General features: G+C 31.3%; 1 protein-coding gene across 2 annotated transcripts in view; it reads left to right on the top strand.

The window, feature by feature from the left end:
• Window positions 1-514: 514 nt before the first annotated feature.
• Window positions 515-22,091, top strand: part of FUR1_1 (Uracil phosphoribosyltransferase, synthesizes UMP from uracil) — a 105,615-nt gene continuing 84,038 nt past the window's right edge. For both annotated transcript variants that reach the window (XM_051215768.1, XM_051215769.1), the window contains exons 1-2: window positions 515-950; window positions 3,656-3,754. In XM_051215768.1, the coding sequence (XP_051066304.1) occupies window positions 663-950; window positions 3,656-3,754 (387 nt within the window). In that variant the 5' untranslated portion in view covers window positions 515-662. The remainder of the gene's footprint in view (window positions 951-3,655; window positions 3,755-22,091) is intronic.

Raw genomic sequence — 22,091 nt, 5'->3', positions numbered from 1 at the left:
CTGTCTTTCATCTTTACGGATTCGTGACTTGATCATAGGTTTGAGTCCGTAGAAAGTTCTCTATAAGCCCCCTGGAGGAATTCAGACGGAACATTTTGACGTGTATGTCACAGACTATTGAGGTGATATAGACTGACCAGGGTATGAACTAGTTTTGATTGTTATTGAAATTAAGAACACGGGATATATTAGAAATCTAAATCCATGGACAATACCCCTATCATTTTTGAAAGCATCATCCGTCCCTCTTCCAGAATTATCTTTTGTGACTGTTGCACACAAGTCCATGGAGTAATAGCCGCTAGTGTTGCCAAATGGTCCATTTTTCACAAAGACAAATAAACAAGATCTACTGAAGTGTAATTTCATCCACCTATAGTATCAGAAAGAGAAATATCTTAAGTGTCACCAAATGTATAATAAACACTGTGAACCTTTGAGCTCTTCATCATATAAAATTAAGTAATCACTGGTTAGGACAACTTTTATTTCAAGTTGTTCAAATTAACCAATTGTTTAACGTTCTGTAGATTCAGCTCCAATCAATGAGAAGGTCACATCGTCTCTTGTTTTATTCGCTCCTAGTATACTAGAAATTCTATTAGTGAAGAAATGAACTAAAGCTATGCTTGTGATTAATATTATGATTCACGAAATTTACAATGGAATATATATTCCTATCTTACCCACCGAACCTTACTCGTTCTCTTCAAATTTATAAAATATGCTCACTTGTTTGTATAATTTTCATCACTGTCAGACTTTGTTGTTGCGCTACAAACAATCAAACTATACCAAAACAAAGTGTTCCAATCACACCTGAGCTATCTGACTTATCTCATAACAAAAGAAAAGCACTGTATACTCCATATTGGGCTGTAGAAATCAAAGGAGGTGAAAAGGCTGCGCGTGCTATAGCCGAAAAATACGGATTTCTATATCTTGGAGAGGTAAGTGGTAACCACGTTATGGGCTATCAACACCGAGAAAAATTGTGCAATTTATTTTAAGTTGTAGGCAAAAAATTTTTTCATGTGCATATGATTAACATCCGGCAGCTTTTGTACGATATACATGAGCAGATTTATGTTACAGGTGAAGAAATGTCCATGGGCTCGATAAATTTCTATTCAGAATCTTGGCTATCCATACATCCAAGCTTTTTTATAAATACGAAATGACTTCGTAATGTGTTCATCGAAAAAGTCTTCAGTCAACTAAAAAATTATAATCTCTTCTGGGAAAACCGGCTTTTAATTGTAGGTTGGATTTTCCACTACCTATCCCACTCAGATCATACTCAATGGGCCTGTTTTGTTTGATGTATAAGAGTTTAATCGTGAATCCACTACATCGTCTTAAAACATAGTCCTTCATATAAAGCTCTGTGTAAAGACTTCTTTATTTGACGTAGTTTAGAAAATATGAAACTCCTTATACTGGGTTTAGAAACAGTAGGGAGGTGTTGCAAATGTGTTAGTAAACCAAGAACTGAATCCTATTGAAACCCCAACAACATACCCAATAAATTCCGGTAGCTTTTCTCTTATCAGTCAAAATGGGAATGACAAGCGATTACACAGACGGGTGTAAACTAGGATTTTTTTTCATTCCGTCTCCTTGGGACAAGCATTAGTTGTCTAGCAGATCGTATACATTTTTATTATTAATTTACTTTTGTTTGTAAAATTAATGTTTTCAAGTTGTATATATATATATATATATATATATATATATATATATATATATATATATATATATATCACAAAACGTAGTTATCTTCTGAAAACGGCGTCGTCATTATAATCATGAGGAATTTTTTACGAAATTAATCCTTGGGTTTTAGGAAATCTTACAAACAGCTGTTTGTAAGTGCATTTTGGTTACAATAGTCGGCGTTTATTTTATTAGTACTATGATCCAACAGCATATTAACAAGGATTTTAGTATTAAAATTTCATTTTTCATTTTATTTAATGTACTCGTTCTTAACTTTAAAATTTATTATCATGGTGCTTTGACTTCATTTCTTGTTGAATTTCATCAATAGTTTAGGTCTAAGGAAGCAAGTATTGTTTTATGTGTCAATTAATAGTTGCAAATATGTTTGAACATAACTTTTCGTTTGCCGTAATTCTGTTACAGTGATGATGAACAATTACTCACGCTTGTTTGTTCGAAAATCTCCTAACCCAAAAAGTTTGTTAAGTGTATCTCGTCGAATCACCCAGTCCAGAGCATATCACCCGTCGTTGCATCCCTGCTGCATTATGTTAAATCATAGGTAGAGAATATGAAAAGACATAGCTACTTCAGTTAGTTACGTCCTAGTGTAATTGAGGTTTTCTAAATACCTAATAAATGGTGCCTAGTGTAAATCGACTAGTGAAGGTTTGACTCATAGGCTTAGGGTAGTGCTGTCAGCTTTATGTTTCGGTACTAGCGTCCCAGGATCCCAGGATAAACGCGTACAGAACTTCAGATTACTTACTCTGACGGTAGTAGGCGACCAAGTCACACATAAATCGCTTACCTCTTCGAAGTCCCGAAGTTAATGTGCATCACTGGTTTTTAATCAGTGTTTATCAGTTCTCTTAGGTAGATTCTCTCCTAATGACTCGAACACTGAAGACTTGTGTTATCTCTCACTATTTTATAACATGTCACTGCCAAGTGGAGACAGTGTTAAAGACTAAAGTTAAGATGATCATTTAAGGTGTCAGACTTGTCGTGTTCTGATCACGAGAATGGTCGGTAATTTCTAGATCTTCACATAATATGACATGCACACACATACCCACCGTTATATTTATTCCTTTTTTATTTTTAGGCATTAAGGGAATCAATCTGATCAGATTGTTCAGCTATCAATTTCAAGCTCCTTTACCCGAAACAGGTGTACTATAATAAGTTAATGTCAAAATGAAAAGATTAGAGGGACAAAATAAAGTATTAGGCCAGTGAAACTTCTTATACGCTTTTAGTAAATTGTTCATGATCAAATCTAGTTTCGCTAGTCTTATATAATCTAAAATTGAACATTTAGAAGTGAAATGAGTAACATTTTATTCCCTATTATAGTCTTTTAAGCTCTTGAATGTTGTCTTTTATTATCCTAGTGAAATCAAAAACTAGTTTTAATAGTTCTGACAAATAGCGGTAGTATTACATAAATTAGTTTTATTTCCTTTGGCTCATGTTGTCTAGTCTGATTAAATATTTGTCTAGTGATGTGACTTAGTGATCAAAGCAGTCATCTTTCAATCACCAGATTCCGAGTTCACACCGTACTCAACTTACATTGGTTTCGGAATCTCAGTAACATAACCAGGTCTTGTAGATAACTGTGTTTCAAAGCTCAATGCACAAACTTATTATTAGTTGTCTGATTACATATAATCAAAGCTGTAGTCAATTAGCCTAATTTCTGGGTAGGGTAATCCTACTATTTTACTTACATATTTGCAATATGAATTGTATGCTATGTAGTGATATTTGGCCATATCATTTGGAAAGCTGTAAATGTTATCATATACTTTGGTTCAATTTTTAATCGTCTTCTAAATTTATTCTTATAAAGCAACATCTATCATTATATTTTATGTAGCAACTATTGGTTGTGGTCATTTATTTTTTGTCTATGTTTTTATTTTAGATTTTACCTGGAATTTATCATTTCAAGCATAATCGTATTTCCAAAAGATCTTTGAGACAAAACAATTATTATCATGATCAATTAGCTAATGATGAACAGGTAGATTTAGTTTTAGTGTTCTAGATTGATGAAACTATTTTTGTTGTGTTCATTTGTTTGTCCATATGAATGCTTACTTTTCCGATATGGCAAAAATTATCGATCGAATTTAAATCATTATTCAACGGAATCTTTTGATGCTATAAATATTTAGTACTAAGAAATAAATAAAGTATATCGTTCTCTAAGACATGAAGTTTATTGGGAATTCGTAATTAACTCCGTAGAAAGTAAATTTTGGAGTTAATTATCACTGAAGACGTTAACTAGAGAAGGATTAAACAGATTTCGTCATAATTTGGCTCGATATTGCACATTACTAGAAAGTTTCGAAATGTGACTAAACACCAGTCTAGTAATACTCGGTATTTTCTATCTGAATTCATCTACTAGGGAAAATAAACTCCACAAATTTCCAGAACTTGAAAAAATAATTAACCTAATATCATCAGGGAATGGGAACTGCTGAGCATAATATTTTTATTCAACTGCAGTAACAATTATCAAAACTTAAGACATAAATGGGTTTTTCTTATTTTTTATTAGTCGTTTAGGAATTAAATTACAATGGCTTCAGAATAATACATTTCTGTCTTCATAGTTTAACAAATGTAAACGCAAATTGTTCGTATTGAGATATTTCTCATAATTATGTGATCAAGGCTAATAATTGTGAACCAGATTTAAGGCCTATGCAAGTGGGAAAATACCTATAAAATTAAAAAAAACTCGTTTAAGTTTTTTGTCACATGTCGCGAAATCTTACCTAAAAGAGTGTATTCCAAAAAGGGTTTCTTCTGTACATACTTCGCCTCTTAGAATTTCACAAATCTTGAATTGTGTACAAAGTGCGCTGATAATAAAAACAATAGTTTAAGAAGAAAAAAATACCATCTCATAAAACTTTGAGGTATTTGTTATATAAATAGACCTAATAAGGTACGATCAAGACAAAAATTATCTTTCATTTTTAGAAATGATAAAGTATATGAATTTATTATGTTTAGTGTTCTACTGAGAAACACGGATGTCCTGGTAGGATAAGACTTTCAGTTAGTTAAAAATGAGCCATGTAGCTTATGTCGTTAATAATAGTTACTTTATTTGTAATTGTATTACTGAAGCCAGTTTACTAATTATAGATTCCGATCATATTTAACTTGATACCAAATGGGAAGTGATAGTTCTGTTAAGTTTTTAATTTACTTTAGATGAAACACTATGTATTATGATTAGAGTATACAATATTATTTATTTCTGTTTAACGATATCAAAGATTCAGTTAGAAATATTGGACGATATATACCAGATGAATTTACACCTTACTTTATTTTGTACCAAAATTTATCCATTCTTTCTAACAATTTAACGTTTGTCTCCACAAAGTGTTATAAATTTAAAGTCTACTCTCTCTTCTCTCCTATAAACTCCATCTGCATACCTATGAGGACTTGCTAAGTACAGAAGTACTAGTATAAATACAGTTGTTGCTAAGAGTATATATGACACTGTTGACTTAGTGGCTTTGCATATGCTAGTTAATGAGCATCAATTATGAGCTCAACATTTCTCACTGGTACCTTTGGACTTTTCTGCACTATAGGTATGGCTTTTTAATATAAATTTAACTATGCTCACTGGCAGATTTGCAAATAGCACTATCCATTTTAATATTTCTCATACGTGATTGGTCTTTATGTAGTCCGTCTTTAATATCTATATTTCGGGAGGAAGTTTATTGATTCTGCAGGTTTAATCTCTTATTAAACTGCATATATAGTGTTCAGTAATTTATATAATTGTGTTGGATATGCTCAGTGATTTTAAATCTGTTCGCAAGTGTTACTAGTTATTTTAAAATTTATGGCAGCTTTGAATGGAGAAAATGTCCTTTGTTTATAATAAGCCAATACGAAAAACCTTTGCTAGTTACAAAATAAGGGTTTCGCCTTATGAATCATGTTGACGTAATAGATGTGTTGTGTCTTTGGCATTAGTTTCTAATAGGTGATTTATAATTATCTTTGTGGGTAAATTATACAGATTATGAATCCATCTGGTATTGGGATATCGGAAAAACACTAACCATCGTTATTCATAAAAAGTAAAAGTCGTGTTAATAATGCATGTTCAACGTAGAAATGATACAATTTCAATTTTTTGTAGCCAATAAAAATCATGTTGTAGTATACAACACTCATTGAGAAGTCTTGTTTTAATAGTGTTCATCATAATAGACTTGTTCATTCTGGTTGGCGATTTTTAGCAAGGTTGTTTACTACAGATTGGGGTTGCTGACCCCATGCCTAACCCTCCTCCTTTACCCGGGCTTGGGACCAGCAGTAGCCCTAGATGAGCTGCACGTAGAGTTAGAGCTACAGGACAGAGTTCATTGGAGCATACTGGTGGGTAGTCTATGCTCCTCCACGAGGGGTAACAGGCTTAAGTAAGTATAATAGACTTGTCATTCTGATCAACATTCAAATCAACACAAGACGAACTTAGCATATATTATCAACTACTTCATGAAATATATAAACTAATATATAGTATTTTATTAACCAAGTAGGGATTTAAGTACACAGTTTTGAAGTACACTCGTAGTTTGTCCATTAATACTGTTCGTCTTCACAAACTGAAGTCAACGGGGTGGGGTTCGAAATTGTGTCTTAAAAGTTGGAAGACAGGTACTTTAACCACTAATGAATCTCTCCACAAGACTACATTAAGGAATATTTGTCTGTGTTTTGTCCTGATACATCTTGTTCTTTGCACGCTTAGACACCGAATTCCTAACCACTTCCTAGTCTCCAGAAGTACTTTAATCGTGAACAGAAAACCGTGATAAGTTTAGAGGAAGTTTATAGGATTACGTAGTCTAGGGATTTTATAAGATTTTGGAACCCATTGAAACTGCCGACAACTCCAGCAACTGGCCAATCAGGATAAAGAAAACACGATTAACCAGTTTCTAGATTTTCTTGGTAGTTTCAAAAGCCCTCTGATTGGTCGACGTATTTTCTCCGTTCCTCCTGGCTTTTGAAGGTTTTTCCGAACGATTCTCGGATAGTTATAACAGTCCATAATTACAAAAGGTATCTTTGAGTGGTCTAAATATACTATTTAGGACTCCAAACTAATTTAATCTCACGCATTTTATGATTAATTTGACTGATACTGCTCTGTTCTACAGTATCTCTTTGCAATACTTTTAGATTATGACTTTCATACTATGAGTTTATCTGGTTGTAAAAAGTTCACTTAGACTATTTATAATTAATGCTACACTACAATCTGTTCTTCTTCAATAGTATAAAATATGTTTTTATTTTTTATTCCTGACTCATGTTGGTTTCATTTTTACTGATCAATATTTTTTGGTTAACATCTTAGAGTAGTGAGAATTTTCATATTCAGCTTCGTTGCTTTTATTGACAGTAAGCTCGTAGCAAAAAGTGGCTTCTGTTTAAATACGATTAATATATACATTTCTTTGAAAATAGTGAAAAACCAACTAATGATAAGATATTGAAAGTTGTAAAATAATAATGCAAATGGAACGTTTGCAATCGCACATACACACTGATGCTGATAATACTTATAACTAGGATTAAAAGTAAGCATTGTATTGTTAACCCATTCATATATATATATATATATATATTACAGTCTGTTTTTAGAATGTTGCTAAACGATAAATTTAAATTTATTTAACTTACTGCTGTGTTACCATTGTCTTCTTTCACCTACTTATTAAGAAATATTGTTTTTTTTTTTAAATTGCCGCCAATTTTTGGGTTTTATTTACAATATCGAAAAAGATAATGCCCTTTTTTATTTATGTAGTGAAAGAAAGTAGAAACAAAGACTACATGAAGTGTTACCGGTTGTTATTAGTATACTTTCTAAGTTATTTCCGACATAAATGTACAAATAAACATTCATTTCCTTAATAATTTTACAGCTTTTAATTCATAGTCTTTTCATAATATCAATTCAAACTCAAAAGAATTGAACAAATGTTGATATATATATTTAAACAACAGTGATATCAGGTCTATTTCTTATAGAATGTGTTTTTTAAAAATTAATATTAATATGATTGTAATTATAATCCTCTTTTTATACATTGTATTTGAGTATATAATTAGTTGGTTATATTTGTCAGTCATTGTTATTATTTTCCTTTTAATGTTTCATTATTAGTCACTTATAAAGAAATGCTATATAGAAATTGTTCATTCGGATTGATTTTCATTGACCAGTTAGCTGAACTTAACTAAATACTCACTACATCATATATTTTATTCACAACTTAATTGATTAATGAAACAAAATATAAAGTTAACAAAAAAAAGATAAAACTAAGAGGGTAAACTTGGGAGAGAGAGAGAAAAAAAAAGTAGAGAAAAGGTGGAGTCGATATGTATCTACAATATGATTTACAACCAGATAAAAAATTAATATATTATACTACTGAGATAAAGTGTTAGTCTTAATGTCCAAATTGATGTTGTTTTAGAGTCCAAGATCCTTTTTTTTCTAGTTATTCCATGAATAAGTTTGACAATTCATAAGTTTCTTTCGCTCTGCTCTTAAATCAGTTAAAGTTCATGCAAGAGGCTTCTGTTGAGATTTAAAAGATAATTAATGCCAACTAATAACAAGTAAACAGAGATAAAATAGTGAAGCATTGCAATAGAAACATAGCATTTTATACTGCAAAATAGTTCATAACACAGTATGTAAAAAATATTTTCACACTGAAATTAACAAGTGGTACAAAATGATTAGGCAAGTATTCACATTTCACTAACTGTTTGAATGAACATAAAATTTTAAGGCTAATTAATTACAAAACTGTCCAAATCTGGGTACTTCTTAAAATGTAAAATCTATATAATCAAATTGTAGTATTATTAATTACTGTTCATGTCATTATAATTTCACAATGTTATTGATCAAATGTTTATTTGTAATATATGTCAGTACAGAAAGAGAATTCAGTTTGATTGTCAGAAATTGTAGTGAACAAAAAATCATTAATTATAAACTGATTATGGATGACCTGAATTATGTTGTAAAATGACAGGCCGATGTGAAAGTATTTGAAATGGGAAATGTTGAACAAAATTGTGCCCTTATTCATTAATGTCAACATATGAAGAGTTGTCACATATGAAAAAAAGTTTGTGTTCTTTGACAAAGATCACACATACATTCAACTTTCTTTTTGTGCAATTAAAAATAGGTCTTTTTTATTTTTTTCAACTCCTAACAACAATGATGGTTATCCAGAAAGTATTGTTTAATGAGAATCGCATACTGCTAATTATCTTTTAAATCTCAGTAGAAGTTTCTTGTATAAATTTAAGAGATATATCGTATAATAGCTATTCCGCAATCATTAGTTCCTTTTATCCTACTAACTGATTGCTATTTAATTCATAAATTATTTTCAAGCTGGATGTGTTGGATTTTCTGAGGTTTTTCATGGTCCTCCTGGACAACATCGTAAGTACATATTTTAAGAAAGTGAATATCTCCAGCATTCATTAGCATCTTTACCTGTTGACCTGCAACTTAGTTTTACATAACTATGTGATCGTTGTTTGTATGTTCGTTTTGATTGTTTGTTCATCGTTTTTCTTACTAGCTAATAGATGTCTATGGACTAATGTTTGATCGGAGCACCAGGCTTCTAAGGATTCTTTGATTTAGGTTTAAGGCGGTTACTTTGTTTGTCGTTGTGTCTTTTCGTTTACGTAGTACTTCAACGATTTCATAGGCTTGTGGGCTACACCTATTCCTAGGGGCCTTAACAACCCGTTTGTGACCTCGGGTTCGCTATTCATGCAGATTGATGTTGTCTGTTTGCTGACTTTTGCTGTTGATTTTGTGTATGATGGTCGTCTTAATAAACGTTTGTTCGATTTTTGTGGACATCTATTCTTCAGAAAAACGTCCATTAGGTATTTCCTTTTACTTCTCCGAGTAAAAGCGGTGTTGCAGTGTGTATTCACTTCATGTTAAACAGATAATCAAATAATTATTTGTATTACATATAGTTATTTATGTTTTTTTACAAAAAAACTTTTCTGTGTGAGTTATCCTAAAAAGTATACCTTAAATCTATTAATTTTATTTTACGATATTTCACCACAGAAACATACCTACTACAGTTGTACATATTGAGAAAATTAACTATTAGTTAAATACAGTTTCTTAGTCTTTACAATTAATTGATCACTTGGTAGTGACCAATGTCATGTGTTTTAGGTCCCTTAAGATTTTAGGTACACTTTGCTGATGAGTACCAAATAGCACGAAACCTAGATCCAGGGTTTCCTGTCGGCTACCTCCAATAACCACTTAACGTTTCCTAGTCTGAATTTCAGATTACATTTATTATATTGGTGTTGAATATATGAATTGGATGTTGTAATTTGAACAAGTGAAATGATGAACCGTTTAAAATTTGTTGCTGTAACCACTAGAATCTGAAGCTTCTTACTCTTAGACAAATGAAAAAAGACACCAAGAGGAAAAATGAAAACTATGAGAAAAGATTTCCTTGCCTTTTATCACTTTTTTTTTCATTTCTTATTTATGTTGTCTACGAAATATTCTATCGAGAATAGTTTTAATTGAATTCGGCTTGTGCTTTTTCTTCCACTTTTGTCTCATTCAGAATTTTCTAGAAAGTTAAAAATGGGTTTCTGAAATCACACAATCATTTTGTCTTTGTATGCTCTATATTTGCTAGTTGAATGCAATGGATATTTGATTACAGCGATAATTATTTTATAAATATGAGGTAGATTTGTATTTCACTAGTAAGGTGTTTTTTCAAAATGTAATTAGACTGTTTCTTATCGTTATGTTGGTTGGTTTAACCAATGAAATTTCGTCGCCATATTAGACAAGATCGTCAGCGTAAACCTTGTCTCTTCTAATATTAAAAAAATCCGATTTACTAATCAATTAATATGTTGAGGTTGTATAGGTCTTATAAACTATATAAGGAATAACGAATACGTGATTAGAGAATGAATTTTCTCTTTGGAATTGTTTTATTTTTCAAAGGAAAATGAAACTTCTAAAAATATACATAAATCGAATAAGTATGAAGCAAAATTTAAAAAGCCCTCTCAAATTAAGTTGATGTTAGGCTAAAATGAAGTAATTGAACAAAAATCTTATTGGTTTGGTGAGCCATGCTATTTGTATATGGATTCATTTGTTTACCAGGTTGTTTAATAATATCATTATTCATATTATTAAGTATAGTAAGTTTTTGGAGATTTTCAAATATTTTGAAGGTAGCTTATCAACAAGTGATATTAGATTACTACGTGGGTGTTCATTCATCAGGTAGGGTCTTTAATACGTGCTACTGAGAGATCTCATGCAGAAACAATACGATCATTCAATGCCCTTTGGTTTTCCGTGATTCTCTAGCTTGCTTCAGTTCATGACATGACATTGATTTGTTCAAACCTGTTTTTTGATTGGTCACATAATATTCTTGTTGTTCCATTGTACTATTTAAACTTGGATTAATTTTGATTTGGTTATTCATTCTCTGAAGAATTGACTTACACTGAGTCACGAAACGTCAGAAAATTTAATTTTTCTACTCATTGGGATATTACAAATATATTAATTAATTTATAACAATCTAACCAATGCTCAGTTTATTAGAAATTATCAGGTCAAACCTTGATAATGATACTTACATGATAAGAATAGTTTCTAAAGTATTATCATATTCATCAAATATTTTAAATAAATATTTTGAATTACAACAGAAGGCAGGTGACGTTCGTGATTCATTTAAAAACTGAGTGATTTGGCAACATAATACATACTGTATATTTGATGCGGAATGGTTGTAGATAATAATAAGCAGGGTTTGAATCTAGGTTTCAAGCTTTTTAACATTCATCAGAAAAGAATATCCACTGTCTTAAAGTGGACGATGTTGTTTTGGATATCAGTACTACCAATAAATTAAAAAGTGTCATGAACAGAATATTTAGATACGTGCCTCCTAACTGGTTTCAATTTTTCCGTCAACCATCGGGCGATTCTGTGGTGTGGCGAATTCGACATATCCAAAATAGGTCGTAACGGTGAACCAGGTTAATGTACTTTCGGTAATCCATATAAGCGCGGGATGACAGAACCCACCGAACGTATATGATCATACAAGTCTGGGGTTATTGTCCTTTTGTTCTTTAGATTTTTAACATTAGTTATTTTTCAATTTGCGGTGTTTTGTCTACTTTAGTTTTGGAAAATTTATTACTAAATATTCTGTTCATGATACTTTTCAATTTATTGAAAGTATTAAGGACGCTAGTACTTCCGGAAAATTCATAATCTCGCTTGACGTTAGCTCTCTGCTCATCAGTGTATTTTTAACCGAGACTTTATGTTATATATGTGGGTATATTGATTCTAATGTCATAGATCTGGGTCTGCCGACTGGCCACTTGAAAGAACTATTGTTACGCTGTACCTTTAATGTCCAGTTCAGTTTCAACAATGAAATATATAGACAAAGGGATGGGGTCTCCATTGGGTCCAATCTTAGCAGACTGTTTTATAACAAAGCTGGAAAACAACCAACTTCGATTATCAATCGATTTAATCTATATGTAAGACATACAGATGACATATTGGTCATTTGTGACGCGAATCGAATTAGTAGATGTTTTACTTTCCTTCAACACATGTTGCCCTTCCATAGACTTAATGTTAGAAAGTGAGCTAGGTCAGTCAATCTCTTTTCTCGATGTGCGTCTGACGAGGAGGAGTGATGATTCCTTAAAAATATCCATTTTTAGAAAAAAAAACATGAGATGGCCAGCTGACCAACTTCTATATCTGGGTTCCTTTAAAAAGAAAGAGGAATCTTATTCACTCTTCATATTACTGAATACATCGGATATGTATTACAGAATGTATTGGCGAAGAACTCGCATTCCTCAGGAAAACTCGCGTAAAACGACTATCCAAGCCTCTTCTTAGAGAAGAAGATAAAGAGATACCTTTATATAAACCAAAGGTGACCGAACATCTGATGTAACTAAAAATCGGTTAGCAGCAGCGATAAAAAGAACATTTTACGCTGCACAACTGCGAATAACGTTCACTAATAGGAACTTGTTTTCTGCATTCATAAACGATAAGCTTCCCCGTCTGATCGTTTCCATGTGCACATACTAGCTCACCTGCTGTTGTGGAGCAAGGCACATTGGCCGTAGCCAGCGCTCTCTTTCAACTCTTATTCGGCAATAAGTCCTAGTGCGATTCCACAAGGGTGATAGGAAAGCACTTAGAAGTTCTGTTCTTGAGCATCTAATCGACTCTTATCATTCCGCTGATCCACAAGTTGATTTTAATGTTGTGTATACTATTCGTCCAAATTTGCCTCGATTTCTTCGTATCCAACTCCTTAAAATAGCAGAAGCTCTTACCATCCATGAGCTCAATCCTGAATTGCACGTACAATGAAATACGTCCTATCGTTATCGTTGCCTTCACCTTAATCTATTATTGTTATCATTACCGCATTTCTCTCTTTACTTATACCTCAGATTCTCATGATTTTGTTCATGATATCACTTGATTTATTTTTTTTCACATCTATTACCTGTAATTACTCTTAATTACCTTCATTTATTGTAACAAAAACGTTTTAATCATCTTACTGCATTTACATTATAATTCGTTACTAACTTATTATCTGTATTGTTATTGCTCATGTTACATAATCTAGTATCACGATCTTTCGATTGCATCACCATGTTTTATCCTTGTTCATATTTGCTCACGAAACTAGTATTTTAACTTTAAAAAATTCATATATATACGATTGTACAACTTGATAATAAATTCGTTGAAAACAGATCCCTTCTCTGAACATTGTGTTTTTAATGTTTAAATTGGAATCATATGTCAATTATCTAGAACTTCATAAAATTTGATTTCCGAAACTATTCACAAATAATAAAGGTTTTGGATGCTTATTCTCAGGTTATAAAGTTGAAGAAAAGTATAAAAAAAGAGAATTGAATTTAAGTTTCTTTCCTGTAATTGTTTTTTTAAAGGCTTGAAGTGAGGTAATTGTCAAAGCATGATTATTGGTTAAAGTTATGTAAATTAGTTTCTAGATAATCATTGTATATTGCCTATTTCCTGTTTTGATGTATATGATTAAATTAACTGATTCAGTTTGTCCTTTAGAATAATCCGGGATAAAAGGAAAAAAAATTTATAGTACTGGACACTATGTACCAATTATCATTTATCCATCTAACCTTCAATTATTGATTATTTCCGTTTCAATGCAACATACTTCCTATTATTTAATTTGGTAACCTTGATAGTATGATTACAGTAAAATGAATTCGTTGAATGAATAGAATTTTCAAAGTTTTAGTTATTAATTCTGTTACTTGTTTATAAGACGAAATGACATTGTATAATTCTAATCGTTTGACAAATCCGAAGAATTTTTCTTATTATAAAATCAACGTTTACTGTATATTACGATATCTTGTAAAATCATTTGCCTTGTTAACAATTTCTAGATTGCTTAATTATAATTTTTTTTAAAAAAAAAATAAATAAAAACAACCATAGAAATAATTCATGTCCTAAAATCAGGATATGTGTATAAATAACGTTCAACCTAGATTACATCATTCCAACACTTTACTTATAGTCTATCAAGTTGGTAAAATGCGTGATATCTGTTAGCTGCTGGATACAGATGATAAACATACTGTCACGTACGTCTTCATTGTTTAAGTATTTTTCTTTTAGTTTATATATATATATATATATATATATATATATATATATATATATATATATAGTATCTGCTAAGGGGTATTTCTACATCATGTTGAAGAATATGATTGCTTTCATATGAGTTACATTTCCAACTTATCCTTTTTTATAACCTCCATAAATTCAAAACAGCTATAGTCATGAAATATTCAAGAACACAGAATTTGTTGTTATACTTACCGATTCATTGCTTTATAGTGTTATTCTTTACCAAACTAAAAATAATCCTTATCTATTTTTGAGAAAATTAAGAAAAAAAGTCAATAACGTTACAATTTTCTCATTTGTTAACAGTCACATCAATCACGATAAAGTTGGTCAATTGATTCTACTTTCTATTCATTGAAAAACTTCCGTGCACTAACATCTATCCGTCATGAAGATGATATTGATAATAATAATAATTTTTATTCTTATTATATGTAGTTGTCACTTTTCTCTGTTTCTTCCTAATACCACAGAAATTTTATTTCTTTCTAAACTAAGTAAAATATGAAAACAATGTGACTACATATGTATGTTTGCAGTGTTGATTGTTTCTTTTTAAGTTAAATACATATTACTGTACCACACACCCATCATATACGTATATATATATATATATATATATATATATATATATATATATATATATATATATACATGGTATGACCGAAAGAGTTTACAGTAATGGTTGTTATGACTCTGAAGAATTAAAAACTTGTTCATTACACAATCCACATTTCATAAATGTTTGCTTTACAGATGCTTTAAGTTTATGAATAACGTTTGATAATAAGATGTAAATAATTCATTAGTATGTTAGGCTAGTATTTATTTTTGTAAGCCAGTTATACGCAGCTTAGAACCTGGCACATATGTATATCGGTTCAAGTTTCCATACCATATCAACAAAGTATGATAGGTAATAAAACGGAAAAGAATTAAAGGTCTATTTGATAGATAATTGAATATTTAATTATTGTGGATACAACTAGTTAGTAAACTTATTCTGAAAATGTGTTGGTTGTTCTCAAACCATGCGTAATCTTTTCTACATTTATTACTACTAACACTGTTATTGTTATTGCTTTTACTATCTTGACATTTGTCTTGATAATTTCTTTTTGCAGTGATGAAGGTGGTATGAGAGCCAACGCATATATTTACCAGATTCTACGTCACTTATGATTAACTGACTGAGACTGGATCTGTATGAGGGATTTAATACATTGAAAATATATTCTCTATAGTTCTATTAGCTGTAGTACCAACTGACGTATTACATAAAGTATAGATTAGTTATATCTTTGTCTTCTTTTAAGCTGTAAATTAACTTTTTCTCCATACATTTACATTAAAATGTCTTAAGCTAAATATATCAGTCCTTAAAGTTTCTTAGACTGATATACAATTTATTAAACTAGTTTTAATGTTTGTAATAATCTGTGAAACAAATTTATTGTTAACGAGAGATGATGATGTATCTTATCTTTCCGCTTAAATCATAATAAATGAAATAAGATTCGAATCTGAAGCATTCAAATTGCTTATTGTTCACCTTTGTCAAATCTAACATTAAATTAATGAATTCCATTTGTTTTCAAAAAATTTCATCAAGAGTCGATATCAATTGAATATCCAAATCAAAGTTGCTTACCAGCAGTTATTTTATCGGATTATAATTCTGTACAAAACTACAATTTATTTCTACCATACAATAATCCCCTCAAAGTTCTGAGAAAATTAGACTTCCATTTATTCCTTTGGCTTTATCAACTAACTTATTGAATTCACTCAATAGTGTGTGAGAAAAAAACTAAATTTTATAATAATTTGGTTTCAGTGGATCATTCTGCAATGGAATAATACACATAAATCTAATTATTTTTCTGTATTTATACACTATAGTTGGATTGGTAGAAAAAAAGTACCTACAATTTTTGATATTTCTAATACACATTTGTGTGTTCTTTAATTTTTAATCAGTAATATGCTCAAATTTTCTAATAAAGCTTGGAGTGATGATTCCAAGACATAGTGTCAGACCATGAAAACAATGACTGCTTGACTGGACCATATAGGTAGGTGCAGACTTCCTGGATAGGGTTCACATGATTATTATAACCATTGGTTTGAGACTGTGGTTGACGAAGCTTAAGATCTTTTGCAAGAGAGCAAGTGGATTCACTCACTTTTTTCTGGATCCTGATCTTCTAAGTTATCTTAAAAAACCATTGAACCACCGACGCCCAAATGCCCTGGTATGGCCGAGAGTGGGGTGGGCCCGCCCTCCCTCTCGAAATGCTCTCACACGGCCACGCGTATACAGCCTCTGCCAGGGAAGTCCTACTCATTGCCTTCTCGTGGCGGGGGTGTTGTTTACAAAAATGAGAGGACGAGAAGCGAATGTCCGGCGCTCTAACCGGATTCCAAACCAATCGTGCACATGGGCTCCAATATCCTGCGGGAACAAATGGCGTATGAACCAATTGTTGGTCACAGGCTACCATGGGACTGCATCTCCTCACGATGCTCCATTGCCTTGTGGATCAGACCTTTAGGTTAAAGGCTCGGGGTGTGGCCCCCTAAGAAAACCACCTGCTTCAGTCTGAGCATCCGAGCAGTATCACAGCCCGCACACAAATATGATGAACTGTCGATAATTATGGCAAATACTTTTCTTGCTTCAACTATTAATCAAACGATTCACATTATTATTATTACTATTGTTAATATTTACTACGTCATTTATTCACTCTCTTTTATTCCTACTCTGTCTATCCTTATTTTTCGACTTATATAGCAGCTCGTCTATGGTGGAAATTCGGTTCTATCTAAACGTTCTCGAGTAGAGACGTTATCAGATATGGCTCAGAATAGAAGCCAATGGCGATCCTGCTGTAACCTTTTACTTTCTTCATAAAAAGTGGTTGATTCTTCCTTAACTGAAAGATCTCTTCTGAGTGTACGTTTCTGTTTCCCCCATTATTATTATTACACTACCTTACACTAATCTGTTCGTTATCGTTTTTTTGTTTTTTTTTTACGCTCCTTACCTTTTTTTTTCCTTCTCTGCAAATTCTCATCGTTTTGTGTGGCGCATATATATTTAGTGCCCTCCTGTACCAATATTTATGTGTTTAAATAAATAAATAAAATCTTAAAAAACTTTATTGTACCGATTCATATTTTCCTTTCGAACCGTATTCTTGATCCCTAACCGTTTTTTCCACCACTAATACGGTTACTACATCTACTGCCCTGGGATATGTCTTAATAATTTCATTTCGTGGTGTTAATGATTTTTGGCAACCTGAATTGATATACGCATGTGCCAGGTTCTACGATGCGTATGACAGATTTTTATTTTATTTCAACACATAAATATTGGTACAAGAGGGTACCAAATATATATGCGCCACACCATATTTGTGTGTGTGTGGGCTGTGATACTGCCTGGGTGCCCAAACCGAAGCAGGTGGTTTTCTTAGGGGGCCACACCCCGAGCCTTTAACCTAAAGGTCTGATCCACAAGGCAATGGAGCATCGTGAGGAGATGCAGTCCCATGGTAGCCTGTGACCAACAATTGGTTCATACGCCATTTGTTCCCGCAGGATACTGGAGCCCATGTGCACGATTGGTTTGGAATCCGGTTAAAGCGCCGGACATTCGCTTCTCGTCCTCTCATTTTTGTAAACAACACCCCCGCCACGAGAAGGCAATGAGTAGGACTTCCTGGCAGAGGCTGTATACGCGTGGCCGTGTGAGAGCATTTCGAGAGGGAGGGCGGGCCCACCCCACTCTCGGCCATACCAGAGCATTTGGGGGCAAAATCACTGACAGACTGGCTGGTTATTATTATTATTATTATTATTATTATTATTATTATTATTATTATTACCAGTTATATCTTCATACAGGGTTCAGCATAATAAAATGATCATTTGAAATTATTCATATTATGAGTTAATTAGTAAATTACTACAACTTATTCATAACGTTTATGAACTCAATTTTTGTTTTCCATTCAATTTCCATAGTGTTTGATTTCTAAGCTAACTGATAAGTACGATGATGATTAAATTAAGTCTTCTTTGGATTACTCTAATAACCAGAATAAATTTTTTCTCTAGATATTTCTTGATGGGATTATTATTATTGTTATCATTATTATTATTATTGAATAGGTTAAATGCAAATTAGTTCATGGTTGATTACCCTAATTTCTTAGTTGACTCACTATTATTATTATTTAAATGGTACCCACTTAATTCTTTTAACTTCGGATTAAAAATTTATTTACTGAAAATTTTTTTGTTTGATTAAAAATGGAAGTAATTTATTATCCATAGGTCGATAAATTTTTGATATGTGTCAGGTATTTTAGTCAATTCTCTTGATATCGATTAGATATCACATGAGAACTACAACAAATTTGTTATTTTAGGAGATAACAATTATGGTATATCATGAGTTGGTGAATGTGAGAAATATTTATTATTGTAATTAGGCTAAACAGTTAAAAAGTTTGTATGTTCGATCGAATGACTGAAGGTTCTGCTGTCAGTTTTTGTTTTTCAAATGACGTCATCCACTTTTTTAATAAAAGAGAAATTTCGATAATAGAATAAACTATCTTATATTTCCCTCTTGTTCAATGATTTTTGGCAAATACTATTTTGATAATGTTAATTGCATATAAATTATTTAGTTATTTAGAATATCCCAGTAGACATCAACATGGACATACTTTACAATAATGAAAGTTAAATGATTAGAAGGAATTACCTACCTAACTGATGTGGATAAATCACTGGAAATTGTGTCAATTCTATTGAATTATATTGGTAGGTCTAAATCACCTGATTGTGGTCTGCGTAATAACCTCGCTCAGTAGTCAGAGAATTTGGATACTATGCTTCTGAATTGGTTTCAGTAATGCAGGTTTATTCACTCCTAATCATTCTCCAGATCTTGAACTCCAGTACTCCTTCATACACACCTTTTTACTTCTTCTTCTCGAACTATATTATCAATGTTTAGTTTTTCTTATTATCTATTTACTGAATTCCTTTTGCTATCCATTCTTTTAATCTTTACGTCACCATAATTCTATGATATATCGAATTGAACCTACTCACATATCTTGGTGGTTATGCGTCAGTTGTAACTAATTATTCACTAAATCATAATCAGATTGACTCTAACTTCAATTTAACAAATGTAACATGTCTAATTTATCAAATTTAAGAAATGAGAATAAAACATAGCGAAATAGTTAAAAAAAATTCTTAAGAAATATATCATATAAAGCCAATTTTTATTATTTTTATAATAATATATCTGTATTGATCAAAGTGGCTGTTAAGCATTCTCTTTTTGTTTTTCAAAAGAAAAATTTAATTTAATTTGTCAGTCAACATATAAAAAACAATAAAATCGTCAATTTTGAAAGAAAAAATTATTTTAAGAGGAAATAGTTGAAAGTAGAAAAAAGTTAGTATTTTGTTGATGAATGGGATTGTCTTCTTTGGGTAGGATGAAGATTTCAATAGAATTTAAAATGTGGTTTTTATATGTTTGCTGTTTCTCCTCCTCCTCCTCCTCTCTCTCTTTCTCTTTATCTTTACTGATTTTCTGTCTTTTTTTTAAAAAAAACTTCGTTTAGTTGGAAGAATTTCATTAGTTTAGAGCACCGGTTGACACCAAGCGAAAGGAGCGAGAAAGTGAGAGGTAGAACTACTGATTTTTGGTGAACAGTTGTTTCTTAGTATTTGTTTGGAGAATATAATAATAATAATAATAATAATGACTATCATTATTACTATGTTCATAGAAAAAGAATAAAAGCTGAATCATAGAAAGTGATTCATCACTAACTACTTGTTATTATTTTTAAATATGTTGTTTATTTATACCTTAGATTACTGTTCGTTAACCATAGTAATGTTTATTATTAGTATTATTGTTCCGTACAACCCATCTCAACTACTTTGATTGATAGGTAAATATTCATGGAAAATGTTTATATTAGTATACTTAAATTCATAATGATACATAATAAATTATAAAACATTTAATTTATATCCTGTTTTGTATATTTAACAGTTTAAGCATAATTTTATTGTTATTTTCAGTATTACTCATAATTGTATATTTTTAAAACAAAAAGAGAATAACTTAACGATTAACATATTTTTTAGACAGTTACATGTTTATGTACTACAAATGAAATTATGTTTTATGTCATTTAGTTATTGTACTTGTCTCGTCAAAATATTCATGTAGACTGTTATTTATATATAAAGCATTATTGAAAGCATTCAACTCGATATTTTTATTAAATTGTATTATGTATTGTTAATATGTCAAGATGTTACAATTATCTTATTGTTTCAAGTTTTGCTCGTTGTTAGAGTAAGTTTAAATTCGAAACGTCAAATTAGAAACTAGAAATATATTAATTTTTAAGAGAATTTCAGTATTGTATTAACTGTTTTATATTACTATTGAGAACGTTAGATCGCCAGAAAAGTCCTAATTTTGTAATTTCATTCCGAAAATTTGAATTTTATGTTTTCGCGTCAAGAGACGCTTAGTTGACCTACAGTTCACATTTCCCACTCGGGAATCCTTGACTGTCATTGGTTGAAGAATTTTTAGTACGCTATTTTATGGTTCTCCCAAGGGCATTTCTATCATTGTATAAATAAGCTTGATTTGTGTGCTTAGTGACCTCGTATTTTCTGGGTGTTTGTAGAATGTATTCTCTACGCCTCATCAAGACTTCTTGATCTAGTTAGCAGGGCCTGGGACAACGGATTAGAATAGCCTATCGTGTCACTGTATCTTTGACCTTCGTTCCGTTTACCGAGTAAGGTGAACACGTAATAGCATTCAAGTATAACAATTACAATAAAATAACTCTTTACTAGTTTCTGTTTATTTAATTGTTAACTTATGAATGGTTAGTTTCATATTTCTTTAATAAATAAAGTTGTCTTCTGTAAAGAACTGTCTAAAAATGAAATGAAATCTATTTCATTCTATTTGATTAGATCGTGTAAATTTTCTTTATTAAGTTACATCAACTTGTGCTATAAATTGGTTTTCATCCGACCGGAAATACTGGGATCAGTTTTTGCTGACAGAACTGATAATTTTCTCATAGGATCTACCAATCTTCAAGTCACAAAGAGACAGATTTCAATAGAGGGAATAATTTTTTTAACTGACTGAACTCTTATTGTAAAAATAAAGCTATCGTCTATAATGCAGTGTTCGACCAATGATATTGTTACTTGTTAAATTGCAATTGACTAATCAATGACACAAAATGAAAGTCCTAAAGTTGTTGATGTTGATTTCATGCTAATTTCTTTTCAAGTTTCCAATGCTTTTTATATTCTACCTTCCTTTTGATTTATTTTATTTTGTTTGTTGCGTTTCCTCCCCATTCACCCTCTTTTTCTCTTTGTTGTTTATTGAGAT

Source organism: Schistosoma haematobium, chromosome 4 (genome assembly GCF_000699445.3).
Source record: "Schistosoma haematobium chromosome 4, whole genome shotgun sequence".
Lineage (NCBI taxonomy): Eukaryota > Metazoa > Platyhelminthes > Trematoda > Strigeidida > Schistosomatidae > Schistosoma > Schistosoma haematobium.
This window is presented reverse-complemented; position numbering and strand designations above follow the sequence as displayed.